This window comes from Rhinolophus ferrumequinum, chromosome 20 (genome assembly GCF_004115265.2).
Source record: "Rhinolophus ferrumequinum isolate MPI-CBG mRhiFer1 chromosome 20, mRhiFer1_v1.p, whole genome shotgun sequence".
NCBI classification, from domain to species: Eukaryota; Metazoa; Chordata; class Mammalia; order Chiroptera; family Rhinolophidae; genus Rhinolophus; species Rhinolophus ferrumequinum.
In genome coordinates this window covers 44,637,308-44,655,085 of record NC_046303.1, presented here as the reverse complement: position 1 = coordinate 44,655,085, position 17,778 = coordinate 44,637,308, and the positions used below count along the sequence as shown (strand labels likewise).

The following is a 17,778-nucleotide window of genomic DNA, read 5'->3' as shown; positions in this document are numbered from 1 at the left end:
AGGGACCACTGCCTTTTTATCACTCTGTTCTGCCATTCTCCACATATCACCTACCTCTCCTCATGATCACAAAATAAATGGTTATACTGGTATCCTCAGCTTTTCAGAAGTTCCCATTACACCACTTCACTTTCAGGAAAGACCTACATTGTACTTGTTTTCACGAAAGGAAAGAAATCCAAAAAGGATTTTTGCTATTACCGGAAAAAAAAAAAAAAAAGGCAGAAAGCAAAAATAAAGTTTACGGTTTGTTTTGCAGCGGCCGTCATAAAGGAAGCAGATACCCAGAGCAGCGAGAGTAGCACCACCAAGCCCCTTTCCTGAGGAACTACACTCAGCATCTCAGTATCAAGATGCAATAGCTTGCACTGTATCTGTAAGCACCTGTCCTTTATCTTGATTTATGTTGTGAATCCACTAGCAAGATATGTCCTTGGGTATCAGAGAAGCCTATGAGAGCTTTCAAAGGTGTTACACGGAGCGTAAAACCGGGCGTAATTAAGTGTTTTGATCATGGTGAATGAAATAGACATTTTGCGTGCATTGAATTTGGGATCTGGGAATGCTCAAAATTGTTTCCACATAAATTAATAGTAATTGCTTATTCATTTTATACCATTTCAGTTTACCATAATTTTCATAGAAAAACTCGACTTTCAGATAGTGGGGGAAACCTGTAATTGCTCCAGAAACCACCTCCGTGTGCAGTAACTTTTATGGACAGAAAAGTGAATAGATCTGTTTGAGATCTTATTTTAAAAACTGAAGGAAAAAAAATTCTTAGAAAGTCCCCAAGGAGTTTCATATTATTTCCCATTATTTAGAACTGGGTTTTAAGACATTTCCTAAAACAATCACTGGCAAAGAGATGGAACTCCCTTGCTCAGTTTAGACTCGTCTAAGTTCATCCCCTTGGGATGAGGTCAACCTGACATGAAACACACGGCATGGCAGCACATCAGCTGTGGCTACTTGAACAAAATTGGCATTCTGTGGGGAGGAAAAGGGGGAGAAATGCATTCCAGGTAGACAGCCCACACCATCTTTAATAACTTTATGGTTTTCTAAAGTGCGCCTGAAAGCACCCTCAAATGAAGCAAAGCACCTCCTTGGTTAATGCTAAACAAGTCAACTTCTGTGCCATGATGCTCGTCACACTAGACAATGAAGATTTTCCCATTTTAAATGGGAGACTTGGGATGAGACTATAATTTTCTTGATTCATATAGTAGATTAGCATATTATTTGGGCTATCAAAGATATCATTAATTTTACAGTTTTTATTAGGTTTTATGGTATATGTGAACTTTATAAATTCATATGCAGTATTACTCTATAGCAAGTTGATATATGGAAAATGGCTTTAAATGAAAAACATTAATATAATTCAAAATATTATATTCTCCAATTCATAACAAAACCTCTTAGGTTCCATGCTAATTAAACTTAGTTTTTCTTGACATTTTTAATTTCTCAGGAAGCAACACCAGTATTTTATCTAAATAGTTATAAGTTATGCATCATTTACACTCATGAGTTGCGTACCAACAGGGATATGTTCTGAGAAATCCATCATGCTTACACAGACCTACATGGTATACCCTACTACCATAATTGTATGTGCTACGCTTTTATATGACTGGCAGCACAGTTGATTTGTTTACACCAGCATTACCACAAACATGAGTGTAATGCTTTGCTCTACAATGTTATGACAGCTACATCAGTAGGTGATAGGAACTTTTTAGCTCCATTATCATCAGTGGGATCACTGTCATATATGCTCTCCATCATTCATGAAACATTATTATGTGGCACATGACTACAGCTTATTTTTAAATGATTACTTCTTTAGAATTGCAATATACCATATAGTCATAGCATGTTGGATTCAGTCCTCCCATTTTACTTTGAGACATCTAAACCAATAAAATTTAAAGCACTCTGCAAATCTGTTATCAAGTATATGACTAATCATGCCCCTTGTCTTTGCCCATTATTTTGTTACATTAACATTAGGACATTATCCTAGGTATTATGTATTACACCAGCCGCTTAGCATGCAAATAAAAATAACCGAAATCCAAACTACTAAAATCTGATTTCTTATTATCACTTCTTAACAACTAATACACATGAAATATGTAAATCATCTCGGTACTTGATTTCATTATATCTCTCTGGTCTCCCATTATCCAAGCTAATAAGGGTTAAGAATACCACTCACAGTTGAAAACTAATAGGTAAGTGTGCAAGCTTTTTAGCTATATTTGTCACACATGGAATAATTTTATGTAATTCTTTCTCTAAAATAAGACTGCATCCTCACATACATAAATTCCTTTCTGGGTCTATTGATTTAAAAAAAAAATGGCATTGAATCTTAGTATTTGGAAAATGTGTATATATGACCACATGCAGGTTTGTATATGTGTATGTGTTCTATGTGTACAAAGAAGCAGAACAAATTTGTTCACTATAGTGACTCTCCCACACTGAACTGAAGAAAAGGAAAGCACAGGTATTTCCAAACAAAGAGGAAAAGGAGATCCAGTTATAGATAAAGTTTTAGAAGAAATAAGAAAAAAAGATTAATAATAAAAAAAAGATTTCAGTATTTTAAACTGCAGAAGGTTAAGAGCATTTTGATACAATTCTTGCTTTTACAGAGGGGGACCAACTTCTTTCTGTATTTTTAGACCCTAGTCCTAACACCAACAAAATGGCCACCCACTAAATACCTGGACTTGCTAGAGAGGTAAGATTACAGTTATTCATGTTCAAGGTGCTCATGGAAGTAAACCAAGACTTTCGGAGGTTTGTGATCTTTAAGCCTAAATGCTTGCTATATTTCCTAAAGGAACTTTGTCTAGTAAAGAGTTGCTTTAACATCCTTACAGTGCAGACTGCAAAGAAAGGCAAATTGGGATCAACTGGCGACTGATTAGAATACTTCACAGATGCAACATTGGACATTTCATATCTCTGAAATTTGCTCCTGCTCGCAATCCCACTAATTAGACTATGACAGGGTATGTTGCTAGATTAATCTGTATGTTTCTATAGCACTTGTTATCCTTGCATTCATATACAGTGGTACCTCGGTTTTCGAATGTAATCCATTCTGGAAGACCATTCGAGTACTAAAACGTTCGAAAACAGCTGACAGTCAGGCCTCAGGATCTTGCATCAAGCGGAAGCAGCATGACATGCTCGACTTCCGAGACATGTTCGAAAACCGAAGCACTTACTTCTGGGTTTACGGCATTCGTAAACCGAAATGTTCGTCAACGGAGACATTCGAAAACCGAGGCACTATTGTATATTCCAGCTAAGTCTGTACCTTCCTGTGTACATTACAAACTAGTAGGATAAGCAACACTGCTCACCTATGAAATGAAAAGTAATTGTTAAAAATACATATAATTATTTTTGCACCTAACATTTTCACTCAGACATTCTCTATGATCTATTAAGTGACAATTTAAAATGAAGACAGCTTTTAAGCTACATGTAATCCATTGTAGCATAAATAATTCATTGTAACATTTGGGAAACTCATGCTTTAAGAAATTTCTTCAAACATAATGTAATGTGAAAATATACATTTTTAAATTAAACAACTTTGCTTTGTCCTACTTCATTTTACAGTCTTTTAATAAAATCTACGGTTATTTATGGAAAAAAATTTCATATGCATGAGTTTCACTAAAGGCAGTTAAGAGGTTGAAAAAAATTCTCTCCCAGATTTTGTCATTAGAAAAATCAGTGTCGTCAACATATCTTTTACTTTACACTTTATCTGCTGTAACATTTTTGTTTTTGGCTACTATTAGATACATGATGACTGCCATGATTTCGACAGTGATTTTTTTGAAAAAGGAAAACAAAATAACTGAAAATGACACAAAACTTGACATGAATTCATGTAACAATTACAAGAAGAAATGTTTTCCAAGGTAGAGCATGCCACATAATTATTTCAAATATGAAACAAATCTAATCATTAATTTAAAGTATCCACTCATTGGCCTGCTGAATCTTTCAAAATAGATACCCTGGATGCATCTCAGTTAATATTCACTCAGTTGTCAAAAAAACTTTTTCTGTTTCTTCTAGACCACATAAAACAGTTAACACTATATATTAAACTTCACACAAACTTTTAAATTAAAAAAAAAAATCCCTAAATGGATCCTTTTTTATAAAGAGTTGATAATATGTCAATGAAATGCAATAGTGAAAGCAATTATTAATTCTCTATGATGATTTTACAACAGTGTTTAGCAGATGCATATCCCTATGCAAGTGTTTTATTAACTATGTAAATTCAGTAGTTATAAACCTGTCACTAAATTATCTATGAGATATAACATTAATTATGATTTACTTTTATTAAAGAGAATATCACATCAGTCCTTACTGGAGACAGAGAAGAAGGATCTGGGGATGAAATGGAATAAGTAATTTAAAAAGATACAACACTATGGAATAAGTAATTTAAAAAGACACAACTGTAAGACCTTATTCCATGCTTCTTATCATGATAAATAACAAGATTGTAGCTAAGAAAGATTTTTAAAAATTAATATTAGACAGTGGAGCTTCAAGGAAGAGATTTCTTGAATTCTAAAATGGGATTAATTCAACCAAAATGCTAAAATCACTGGGAGGCAGGTGGTAGATATAGTGTTAGTTGCTTCATCTTGAAAGTATTAATACAAAGAATTACTTATATTGAGCTCCTGACATTCTCACAAATGCAGAGTAAACTCCTTGATGAATTCTGACACATTTTTCTTTTTGTACATGGTTGACTGTGACCACTTGTGAATTAATTGTTTTTTTTATTGCTCTTTTTTATGGGGTACTTGATTTCTAGCTGAGAAGTAGAAGTTCTGCCTTAAAACATGATACTTGTATCTAACTACAGTCACACATAAGAAGTATACATAAATTCTTAAAATTCAAATTAGTGAGTTATAATATGATTTCTATGCTTGTTGAACTTAGAGTAAATGATTCAATATATTTGCCAACTGTTTAGGAGAAAGACATAGGTACAAAGGGAATGAATTACTAGGAGAAAATAAACTATGGCTAAAGCATAAAGTAAATATAAAAAACTAGGTCTTTCACATAAAGGAAACATCAGTGGGAGTTATTTTTAAAAGGTGAAAATATGTCCCATTCCACTTCATGGCATTAATGCTTTTCAAAGTAAAGGACTTATTTTACTCTACAGAAAAACCTCAAGAATATTACTTGCAAGTTACTCATATTATTAATTAGTCAGTCATTTTATATTTTTATTCTTCAATTAAATGTAAAATATCTTAAAAGTTAAAAACATTTCATAATGTCACTAGCTCAAAATAACCAATAAGTTTGGCATAATATTAATATTTACATAACACTTATTATCTGCCAGACACTACATCATTTAAATATATAGCTTATTTAACATTCCCAACATACTATAACTACCCCAGTCTAGATAACTTGCTTATATAGCCAATACTAAGTGGCATAGCCAGGATTCAAACCCAGGCAGTCTACTTTTAACCGCTAATCTAGCCCACCTCTAGAGGGAAATAACTCAGCCTGGGTCCGCTAAGCATTTGAAAGCCATTGTTTAAACTACGAGCAATCAAGGTTGTCAAATGTGGAAACACTTTACTCATTATGAAAGTGAATGTGTGAGTTTCAAGCAACTAAAAAGGAAAGTGAGCAGAAAATATATTCCAAAGGATTGCACAGTATAAATGTTAAGAGCAGAAATGGTGGCACTTAAATACTTTAGCTGTGATTTCACCCTGTGATTACTCTCAGTCAAAACAAACACATAAAAAGCAAACAGTCATATTTAGCATTCAAGGTCATACCATTTAAATTATGTACAGATACTGAAAAACTCCAGTAGCATCCCCCATAAATTATACCCAAAGATAACTCTTCCATTAACCTTGTCCCAATACACTAAAAATACATTATTCTAAAAAACTGATCAAATTGTTTAAACAATTTTATTATTGGTCGATAAAATTCACAGACCTTAAATCTCTATGGAGGAAAGTCAATCTTTATTGGAGAAAAATATGACATAATTCGTTCTTACTTTTACACATAAAAGGAACCATAGAATTTAACTTTATGATACTAGCCTGAAGTCAGTTAAAAAGAAAGAATGACTCAATCAGTGTGGATATACCTTCCTTTGAACACATCTTTGAAAAGAGCCATAGCAGGGAGAGCAATGTACATCTTCCCTAGAACTGAATTTCAAAGGCCTTATTTGGACCTTCTTCCACATGGGAAGAATTAGAAAACTTTTTGCCTTTTATTTTCCATTGTGAGCTCTTAAATGGGAAAATAAGTCCAGGCTACATAGGTCCCCATGTGGTATTAGATGCAGTAGCAGCTATAGTGCAAGGAAAGTAGGACACAATGGTCTATGGAGCTGGCTTCTGTGAACTCTAGTGGTAAACTTAAAAAAAAGAAAGAAAGAAAAAAAAGAAAAGAAAAACCTTCAGCACTTCAGCATAGATCTAAGCATCAATCAAGACTCTTCCTTCAACTGGGTCTGCTGCATTAATGAGATCACAGAACAGAAACACAGATTTAGCATTCAATGCTTTGGTGAGGAAGGTTTATTATAAACAAAAAAGCCATCGTTTATAAGAAATAATTAGATGTGATAACAAATGGTAATTTTATATGACTCATCACTCAGGATTAAAAGCAGCTTAAATTAAAAAGGGAATTTTCTGAATTTAATTTAATGGATTTTAAAAATGGTTTTAAAGACATTTAAATAATGTAGAAAAACTATGACACATCTATTTTGTCTACTATGTCTTAAAATACAAGGAGTTCACCTTTTTTAAATTATGGTAATTTAAAATGATGACAACTCTAATGTAAAATTAGCCAAACAAGTCAATCAAAATTGAGTAAACAATGCAATTTTATCTAGTGCACTTTTTATCAATATTCTTGATATTTAAATGTTTACCTTTTCTTTATAAAATATGCCTCAGATTAACGGCTTTTGTATGTAGCATCTGTATAATACCCAATGTTTAAATGAATATTCAAAAATCAATTATCTCCATATTTTAAAAATACAACTCTCTAAACAAACCATGTTTAAATTCTTAGCTATCCTAGTTTATTGGCTCTCTAGAAGTAAAAGTACTGAGCCAAAAGTTTCTACAGTATTTTTTCAGCAAGTAAAACGTGTAGTGAAACCCAAGACACACAGGCACTATTATCTAAGGTTCTGAAATTTTCACTTTGCTTACAATGATAAATAAAATAATCTTGTCTATCATTTGACAAGGGAAAGTATGATTTCAACAAGAGAATAGTATATATGAATCATCATACTTAGAAGACTATACAAGAGGACTATATTTCCCACAAAAGCTAAAAGAAGCAATTATTTTCTTTTTTGGTCAATAGTGATTCAGGAGGTGAATCAGATTCCTGTGGGGGCTCTGTGATAGGACGTCATTACCAACATCAATCACCAATGACCCAGTGAAGCCCGGAACTGAGGGTTAATATAGAATGAAAAGAGCAGAGCTTTTCCCCTGAAATATCCACATTATATGCATATATTCCATGAGTTCGAAAAGCAATAGCCTTCCAAATAACATACAACACAGAAGTTCAGTGATCAGAGACTACGTTGGATGGAATCATGGCGGGATTTAAATGACACTGAGTCCAGATCCCCTTCTTACATAGGAATCCATGGCACATGTTCATTTTAGCTTCTTCATAAACACCCACACTGGTGGGGATCTCATGAATTCACAATATAGCCCACAGAGTTTTGGAAAGCTCTGTTAGAAAGCTCATCTTCATGAAGATAAAGATGCTTCATCTTTTTAAAATTCCCATAGACTCATCTTAGTTTTGCCTGTGGAGTATCACAGAATTCGTCAGAATTCCTTTCATGCCCTCCCTTTCTCAAGTTAAAGTCTTTCCACTGGATTTTATAGGAGATATCCACAATACCCAATAACCTACCTTTCTTTATTTTCTGGACACATTCTTGCTGCTAGAATCATAGTTTGCCAAGGTCCATCTCAACAGGTAGTGATCCGAATGAATAAAACAGTCAATTGTGGCCATCATTGCAAACTATAACAGGACAATCACTTCCCTCATTAGGATACTATCGTTAGTCAAATTTAACAATGCATTAACTTTTGCAGCCACTTTCCACTATAAACACCAAGCTTGTTACCATTAATTATGTAGTGGATTTCTTGGTCTCAAACCAGAACTTCGCATTTAAATCTATTGCTATAAGACAGTATCATGACATCAAATAGGTTAACATGAATCCCCATATTTGACAATTGGGCATATCACCTTGAAAAATACCAAAATACTCTATTTGCCTTCCTACTTAACTCATATTCTTCAATTTCATACACTATTAAGCAATGTTGACCTCCAAGTCAATGTTTAAATTAGCCTATCTCAAGTCATCAGCTATTAATACTCAAGAATCCCCAACGAAAACGTTTTCTTGCATGACAATTTACATTCAAGAAATTTCACCTGAAATATCTTTTCCACATGTTTGCCTTTAAAACCTATTTTTATAGAGAAGAACATCTCCCTAAGAGTATTTCTTGACAGTTTTCACGAAGTAAGATAAGTGCTTGTTCAAAAGGCAGGCAATGACATGCTCAATTCCATCTTTGAGGCGGGACAACCAATGGAACCCCACCAACAAACCTTTGCATTGATGTGAACACGCATATGTACCCTCCCACCCCACATGAAGTGTGCCGGTGATCTGTAAACGGATGCGATCACGTGTGGAAAACAAAGATACACTACTTTATTCTAGTTAAAGTTGTCTTCTTTCCAAGAAACCGTTTTCGCACTCGTCCCTGCTTCAGGACCATCATTTTCTTTCATGCGAAGACAGAGTTAGGGAGCGTTCTGCCAAGATTCCAGTCTCCCTAAGTCCTCATCACAGCATTCAAATGAAGCTCCTCTGATAGGTGGCCTGAGCTTTTCCCTATAACTCCTTAGAAACTTGACCCCTGTCCCCATCGGAAGGCAGAGGTGAGTCCAACCACAGAGAACTTCCACTCAAAGAGGGCAACCACTGAGTACAGAACATTCATTCGGGGAGCCATTGCTCTCCTCCCAAACCCCTGACCCTACAACCCGCTCCCGGTGCCGCGCCTTCTTCCAGAGCCTGCTCCAGCGGGCCAGCTCCGGGGTTAGTCAGTGCGCACGTGACGCGCGGTGCTCACGTGATTGACTGTGGACGGGGGCGGGGGACAGAGGAGTGAAGCAGGGAAAAGTTAAGGAAGACCGGTCAAAGCGCTCAAAGCAATCGGTCCCTTCTCTTCTTCGTCAACTAGTGGCTCAGGGATTCCTAGGAGATGGCTGCGGGTCAAGGAGTCTGCGGTCCAGATCCCCAAATCAGGGGGTGGAGGGGGGCGTAGTTCTCTGTTCGCCCAGCCACCTTCCGCTCCTCTCCGCCCTGCCCTGCTCGTGATGCCGCTGCACCCTCAAGTTGCTCCTTCCTTCCATTTCTCCCTCCCTCTTTTTTCCCTTCTTCCCTTTTTCTCCCATCCTCCCTCCCTTCCTTCCTCCGTCCGTCCCTGAAAGCTCTTCATCCACTGCGGGCGATGCCACTGACGCACATTCAGTTTGCCCCTGGAGCTCGCCTGCACCTCTGAGGTCAGACAAGGCCGAGCACCTTCCAACGGGGAGGGTATAACTGCGCAAACAAAGTTGCACGCCACACCGCATCCTGCCCTCCCTTCCATTTAGCCCCGATTCGGATTCTCCGCAAAGCTCACTTGCCCTGCCGGTACTCTCTCGACCTCACCCCACCACCGTGCAACACACCCCCTTCCACAGCGAGCCCACCCTTCCATTGCCCCGCGCTTCGAGCGGTCCAGCTGCCTGGCAAAGCCCGGAGCAAGCCGCTGCGCTCACCTTGCTTGACACACTTGAGCCGGAGGGGGTCCTTGCAGTGTTTGATCACGGCCAGCACGTCCCTGATGGTGAGCCCCGCCACGGGGGTCTCGTTCACCTCCAGCAGCAGTTCCTCCGACACCAACTTGCTGCCGCTCTCATAGGCCACCTTGCCGGGCTTCACCTCCCCCAGGTAGGGGAACTGTCCATTCTCGGCGCCCCCCTTCAGTTCAAAGCCCAGCTGGCCCTCCGGGTTCCTGCCAATGACACTCTCATGGACTTTGCTAGTCCAGTGGCTTTTCTTTTTCAAGCTTTTGGACATGGCAGTGGGGCGAGTCGCCTCAGCTCCTGAGGGGTTCCTTTGGGTAGGGGGATTGGCGATGAGAGAATGAGGATGGAGGAGCAAGGGGGCCAAGAGGTGAGAAGAGCAGACTTTGCCTTCCTCCCCCTCTGTTCGGTGCTTTCCCTCTTCTTTGGATGGAGTATGGACGAGGAAGGGGGAGGATGAGAGGGACGGCTGGGCAGAGGTAGGAGAGCTTGGGTGAGGTTGTGCTGTCCCTTGAATGACACTCAAAGCTGTGGCCCCGCAGCAGAGGAGAGCTGAGGAGGTGGTGGTGGTGGTGGCGGCGGCGGCGGCAGCCTGAGCGAGCAGTAGCCGAGCTGGTGAGCGGGTGGAGTGGGGGTGGGGAAGGAGGGTAGGGATGCCGGGGGCCACTCCTGCGTGGTGCGAGTGGGAGCGCGCGCGCGCCTGGGTGTGTGGTGTTAGCTGATACCCATGGCAGCTGCAGTGGCAGCGGCGGGTCCGTGTGTGTGTGTGTGTGTGTGTGTGTGTGTGTGTGTGTGTGCACTAGTTGTACAGTACTGGCAGGAGGGGAGGAGGCAGGCTGAGAGGAGGAGGGGCGCGCGCGCGCCGGGTGGGGGACCGCTTCGCCGCTGTCTCCCCTCCCTCCCTCCGCAGCTTGACCCGGTAGTGAAGGCAGAGAGAGAGGCAGGCTGCGTCCGCCTGGCAGCCTGCGAGAGGAGGCGGGAGCGGGAAAGGTGGGGAGCCGAGGCCCGGCGTGGGAAGACGGGCAGGCAGGGCTGCGAGCCCAGTGCGGACCTTTCTGCAGACTGCCGGCGGCCGAGCGGTGCGCTGGGCTGCGGCGCTGCGAGGACGCTCCGTCTGCCTCAGACGCGGGATGGGCTGGAGCAGAACTAGCGAGACCGCGTGTTGAGCGCGCCGCGGTGCGGGCGCTACAGCTGGAGCGCCGCCGGCCCCCCTGGCGCGGAATCCGGCCGTGAGAGGGCTGACTGCGGGCCCGCTGGGGAGCTGCGGGAGAGGCCTCGGCGCTGGGAGCCGCGGGGGGCGCAGGATCTCGCTGTTTAGAGAGACTCAGTCTCTATGCGGTTTCGGTTAGATCGTGGCAGAGTTCTCAGACTTCCCATCGGAGGCGCGGAAAGTTAAGAGAACTGCAGGCGGGGCCCCCTGACAGCGGGGATGGCGAGGTAGCATCCCCTGCCCGGGGCAGGCTGAGCCCACGCGTCGGGCTGAGGGAGGAGGTGTCTGGAGAAAGGCGATTCCCGGGATCAAGGGAAAGGGGCTTCGGGTTTCCAGGTTGGGAGGAGCGGAAAGAAAGGGGCTGGGTGTGGAGTGGGGGGGTGCAGTGAGCAGCCTCCCCAGAGAAATGGACAGTTTAACCGGGGAACTGCAGCGGAGACGGCGGGGGCACGCCCTCACCCTGCAATGCCCGCAGATTCGGGCTGGTAGCTTGGGAAGAAGCCTTAAGGTGATCTGACCCGACAACTTCCTCCGACTGCGAAGGAAAAGAAGGCCGGCTCCGAGGGTGAACGTAGCGGCAGAATGGGGGCTGGCACTCAGGTAGCTGGCCCACCACCAGGCTCCTTCCCTTCGCCAAGTTTGCAGCCAGGAGGAGAGGTGAGGACTGAGGCACAGGGATGCAGGAGCAATGCTGATTATCACTCAACGCAAATGTCGTGTGAGATGTTAGGAGTGGTTTAAAAATCTCTGTAATTGGTAAATTAATTTCGTTTGCCTTACTTTCAAAGGATATGTTTAAGACAAGGGAAAAAAAAGTCGCACACCCACTCATCTCTTTAAAGCAAAGCATGAAAAGCACTGAGCAATTAGTATTCTTGATGTCTGAGATGGAGATAGTGTGGGAGGCGAGCGGTACAGTTAAAAATGTTTAGTCGACCCAAACAAAAAGGCCAGGTTTGAATTCAGGCTCTGCTGCTTACCAGGAGTGTGATCTTGAGTAAATTGCTTGACCTTTCTGAGCCTGTCTCCTTATTTGTTAAATAGGGTGAAAAGTACTAAATCTGAGAGGCCTGTGATGAGGATAAAATCAGGTAATGCATGCAAAGTGCTTGCCTGACTTAGGTGGGTAGGCACTCAAAATGGTAATTTCCTTCCTTTTCCCCTGGCAAGTACAGCTCTATTTGGGGAAGAGGAAGATCGAATTTAGTCAGAACTGGAAGAGATATTGAAGAAAGATGATTTGTTTAACCATGTGTCTCTTTTTACTTGAGAAAATGGATCCCCAAGGAGTTGGCTGCGACTGATAAGGATCATTCAGTGAGCCAGGGGCAGTGCCAGGATCTGAAACCAGAGCTGCCGGCAGTGCCCAGGAGTGGGCAAGACTTTTTGTAGTATAGCCCAGTCTCACCCAAAGAAGTTGGGTTTCAGCATTACGAGATACGATCCTAAGTGGAAATTGATGAGAACTGAGTATGTATTTTTAAACACCAATTACAAACTAACATGTATGGGTAACACTAATATTTATCAAGTTCTAACTACATGTGAGATGTTATCCTATAGGCTCTCCATATATTAATTTATTTCTCCTGACATCTTAATGAAGTAGGTACTATTGTCATTCCCCTTTTAAGATAAGGAAACTGAGGCATACAGAGATTAACTTGCCAGGCTGCAAATGTAGTCAGTGGGGAAACTAATATTCAGACCCAACCCTTTTGGCTCCAGACCTGGTCTCAATCACTGCATTGTCTCTCTCTCCATGCACTTACCATGTGTCATACCAGCAATCAGCATGATGTTCAAAAGGTGTCTGCATTTTATTGTAGGGGTGATTAGGAGAAAAGAAAACAAATGAAGCTGGAGTTTGTCATAAAAGTATTTTGCCCATGAGGACCCAGGACAGTCATTGAGGTGTGTGTCAGCTAATTCAGTGCTTCTCAGCTCCCAATTCATCTTCTTTGCCCTGAATTGTGATAGTAGAAGCTACAAACATGTCCTTGTTCTCAATTGGCACAATATTAGGACTTGTCATCAGAAGGTGCTGGAGGAACACTGCATAAAAAAGGGGCTCCCCTTTTTAGTTCCAGTGCTTCTTGTTTCTATGGTGTGTTGGTCAGTGGGTGGCTTTTTGGCCAGTGGTGTGCAAGAAACCAGTGTTTCATACCCTCCAGTAAGTTTGGCCAGTTCCCTAGTGTGTGGTGTTCCAGTGGGTAGCTTCCTAGCAAGTTTCACTGGCACCCCAACTCGTGGTTTTCTCACCAGCCCAGTGTGTGACACCTCAACATATTTCTTGGTGATCAAGTGGGCCACATCTACATTATCTTCAATGAGATCTGTCTGTCAGCCATTGTAGGGGAGAAACGGGGTGGGGGTGGAGGTTCATCTAAGTTTTTCCTTCCCTGGATATTCTCCCACAGCCCTACAGGAAGTGGTTGCTCTCTAAATTCAGTTTTCTTCAGTGTTCTTCAGTGATCTCTTCTTTTAGTAGTCACTCACCTTTTACTAGCTAATAATTCTTTATATTAAATTTTCCTGCTCCAACGATGGTGTGATTTCTGTCTCCTGACTGAACATTTAAAAGGGATGGTGTAGAGCAAGGGTGTCCAAACTTTTTTCAACGTTTTTCGCCAAGGGCCATATGCGGTAAAATACACAAACAGCCGGGCCACTCACTCGAGGTGAAGTATGTATTGCCTCACCTGGATTATTTAAGTAAACTAAATATATTTTTGGAATCTGCTGCGGGCCAATTAAAAATGGATTGCGGGCCACAGTGGGCCCCCCGGGCCGCAGTTTGGACACCCCTGGTATAGAGCCTTGAGTAGAGCACTTTCCTGGGAATTAGAAGTTGGCATCCTGCCTTTAGTTGTGCAAACTTGACAAAGTCACTTAAATTTCCAGAGCTTCTTCCCTCATTTGTAAAAAGGGGGTAACTATGTGAATTACAAGGTTGTGTGAGCAGCATGTAAAATTTGAATGCACTTTAAATGCACTTAAATGTGAATACACTTTAAAACTGTGAAATGCTATCAAAATTAAAGGTGTTAATTATCAGTCTAGGAACAGAGAGTAGCAAAGAAGAAGATGGAGATCCTTTAAGAAAAAAATTACGTGTAGGAGTATTCTGGGGACTTAGATTGTTTCCTGAGGGAGGAAAACAGCATTTTCTGTAAGATTTATTGTCATCAAATAAATATATTATCTGTTGGTTAGTTGGTTGATTGGTTAACTTTATCTAGCTTTTCAGAGATAAAAGCAAAGAGATGTGAGTCTCAAATAGTTCAAGTTTCCAGCTCTATTACAGCCATTTTGAAATGCTAGAATCAGACTAATTTGGTTACATTCTATTCTGGTATCCTTCACATTCGCTTTATTTTTACTTTGTCTCCTTTACCCTTTCTGAGTTTGATGCCTGTGTCAAGAAAGAATTATTTCATTGCTGAGCACTCTATGTGCAGAGCATGGCACTAGATATTGCATGCTATTCCAAAAGAAAAATAGTTTAGGAATCTTAAAAGCTAAAGGAAAGAATGCATGAGTGCATTCAATCCTTACAAGAATTCTATGAGGTGGATGCTTATGGCCGACTCCACCTCATCCCCTTGAATTTCTTTGACTGGGTCTGAGTACCCTTTCTCTAGCTTCTGTGTTCTTTTGTGCCTCATAGCCAGCCCCTGAGACTCTTTTTGGAAGGCTGCCCAAGGGGCTTCTGGGCTCACTTTGCAGAGAGAGTCAGAGAGAATCACCTGGGAGTTTACTTCTCTCCAAGGACATCCTTTCCTAAGGATTGCCATATACAGCATAAAAGTCCAGCCCTATCACCTCTAGTAGTAAGAAAACCTAAGATGTAATTTATACCCCCAGTCTCCCCTCCAGGATCATGCAAATGCTAGGATTCTGCCTGAAATCTTTTCCTTCCGTATTTTGCTCACTCTGGTAATTTACGGGTTATATTTCCTGGAAGCATTTCTTGATAAATCACTTGCACACAATTCTCATCTCAGGGCATGATTTTAGGGATCCTGATCTAAGACATGATTATTCCATTTTACAGATGAGGAAACTGAGGCTCACGTATTTTAAATTGCCCGAAGTCACACTACCAATAAAAAGTGGAGTTATGATTTGATCCATGTCTGTGTGACTCTGAAGTTCCTACTCCTAATGCCGTGTTACATTGAAAGCCCCTAACCCTGAGTGTTTTTAAATTAACTGATGGAACAGAAGTGGCCACAAAACTCAGCAATTGATCAACAGACATAAAAATTGTATCCCTACAATATGAGATCTCTAAGTGTTTGAGGAGGAAGAATAAGGAACCATGGGTAGTAAGACCAAAACATGGTACACTTCATCTAGAAAAATCTTTATAAAAGGTGAGACCTACCTAACACAAGGTATGAAGGGATGCCCCACGTTTTAGCAGAATATAAATGTTCAATGTGATTTTCAGTTAAAAGCTTCCTTCATGCTAAGGTTGAAGTGGGTATTTGTATTTTTCCTATTGCTTCTGTAACAAATTACCACAAACTTAGTGGTTTCAGACCACACAGATTTATTATCTACAGTTGTGAAGGCCTGAAGTTCCAAATGAGTCTTGCTGGGCTAAAACTGAGACATAGGAGGGGCTGTGTTCCTTGTGAATCTCTGGAAGAGTATCCTACTTGCATTGTCCTGCACTTTGAGGCTTTGGTTTGTGGACCCCTTCTTCCATCATTAAAGCCAGCAACAGCAGGTCAAGTTCTGCTTATATTCCATCAGTCTGACACTGATTCTCCTGCCTCCTTCCTCCACTTTTCAGGACTCTTGTGATTACATCAGGCCCACCCAGATAATCTCCCTATTTTAAAGTCAGCTGATGCACAGTCAGTTCCATCTGTAATCTGAATTTCCCTTTGCCGTGTAAAGTGGCATATGCACAGGTTCCAGGGATTGAGGCCTGGATATCTTTAAGGGGCATTATTCTGTCTAGTACAGTATTATAGAACACCACGTATTCCTATCCTCACTGTTTATATCGTAGTTCAGATTGTCAGCATCACTATCCCATATTTTCCCTGCCTTTTACCTCAAAAACTTCTGTCGTGTTGCCTCAGAGAACTTTCTGAAACCTCTCCTTTTTTCCTGCTTCAAATCCACTAGTGCTGCCCATTAAATATATGGCAGAGTCCAAACTCTTTAGCTCACTTTGATCCTCCTTTGCCTTCTTCCTAACTCGCCAACCGTATTTCTCTGTATACTTGCTGAAATTGGAACCCAGAACAACCTAGCTAATGTGGGTCTTCCAAGATAAACACGAATGAAGGGAGTCCTCTTTACAGCATTTATTCTAGGTCCCTTGGGAAACGAAGACAGAACTTTCAAGATTGAATTTCAATAAAGTTCTGATCAGGGCAGTCAGGCCTTGTGCCAATTGCTCACCCTGTTTGGGACCTGGGGCAGCTGACCTCGGTGTCCTCCCCAAGGTCAAGCCTGAGTCTCCCCTTCCCCTTGCATTCCTTTGCTTCGGTCATCCTGAATTGCTTAGTTTCCACTAGGGCATTTCACGGTTCTATTTGCGTGAAATACAAACTTTTTCTCTCTCTGTGTGGTTTGTAGCTGCTCACTCTCTAGGGTCACCTCTGGCTTTTCTTTCTCCTTCTACCACAACACAAAACTCTCCTTTATGTCTCCATTTACCTTTTGTGGAAACATGGCTTCTAATTCACTTCCTTGTTTTCCAGTCTGCCACAGAAGAATGGGTGGACGTAAAAAAAAAAAAAATTCATCTTTGTATTCTTATCACCTTGTACATTCTCTGGCACAATGTAAATGCTCAGCAGAATTCTGCCTAATGATAGATACGTGCAAAGCGAGGGTACATAAAATGTTATTATATGACCACCTTAATATGAACTTTTATCTTTCATATTAAGTGATTATCTCTTTACACCCATATCAATATCTTAAGAAAATGGAATGCAGAAGAGCATATATTGATTAAAAAAAAAAAAAAAAAAAAAGAACATACTTAGCCAGGAGAGTAAGGTTAAGAAAAGCAGTCAGATTCTTCAAGAGTTTAACACAGGGTCTGGGTAGAGTCTGAGAGGTGTTGCTAGTGGTGATGGTGGTAGTAAAGGATAAACTTGATCCATTCCATCGTTTGTCAATTATCAAACCTCTCACTTCTGCTACATTATTCACATAAAAATGCTAATCCACATTTATAACGTAGATTTATTTAGCGTAATGCAGAGCCTCTCAAACTTCAAAATATCTCTAAAAATGATAGTCACTCACTCCAGCCACGAGTAATCTTATTTGAAGTCTCCAGTTTTCTTCTAAAAATTCATTTGCATTTTAGATTCTACTCTATAGTAGGTTTATATTTATACGGATGTAGAATTTCACTTTTTCCCCAACTTTGCCTAAGTGATGTTTTGGAGGATTTGCCATGATTCTCCAGTGGTTTCCTGCCCCAGTGTGGTGATTCCATGAGTGGGCACAGCTTAAGTCCAGTGACTAGAATACAAGCCCAAGTCCTATAGGAAGTTTGGCCTGAAGAGAGAGGTGCAGGG

The 17,778-nt window shown here is 40.9% G+C and overlaps 1 protein-coding gene across 4 annotated transcripts in view; it reads right to left on the bottom strand.

Moving 5' to 3' along the window:
* The window catches only part of MAGI2 (membrane associated guanylate kinase, WW and PDZ domain containing 2), a 1,312,199-nt gene extending 1,301,440 nt beyond the window's left edge, over window positions 1-10,759 (bottom strand). For all 4 annotated transcript variants that reach the window (XM_033088532.1, XM_033088533.1, XM_033088534.1 and 1 more), the window contains exon 1: window positions 9,982-10,759. In XM_033088532.1, coding sequence (XP_032944423.1) covers window positions 9,982-10,282 — 301 coding nt within the window. In that variant the 5' untranslated portion in view covers window positions 10,283-10,759. The remainder of the gene's footprint in view (window positions 1-9,981) is intronic.
* Between the last annotated feature and the right edge of the window lie 7,019 nt (window positions 10,760-17,778).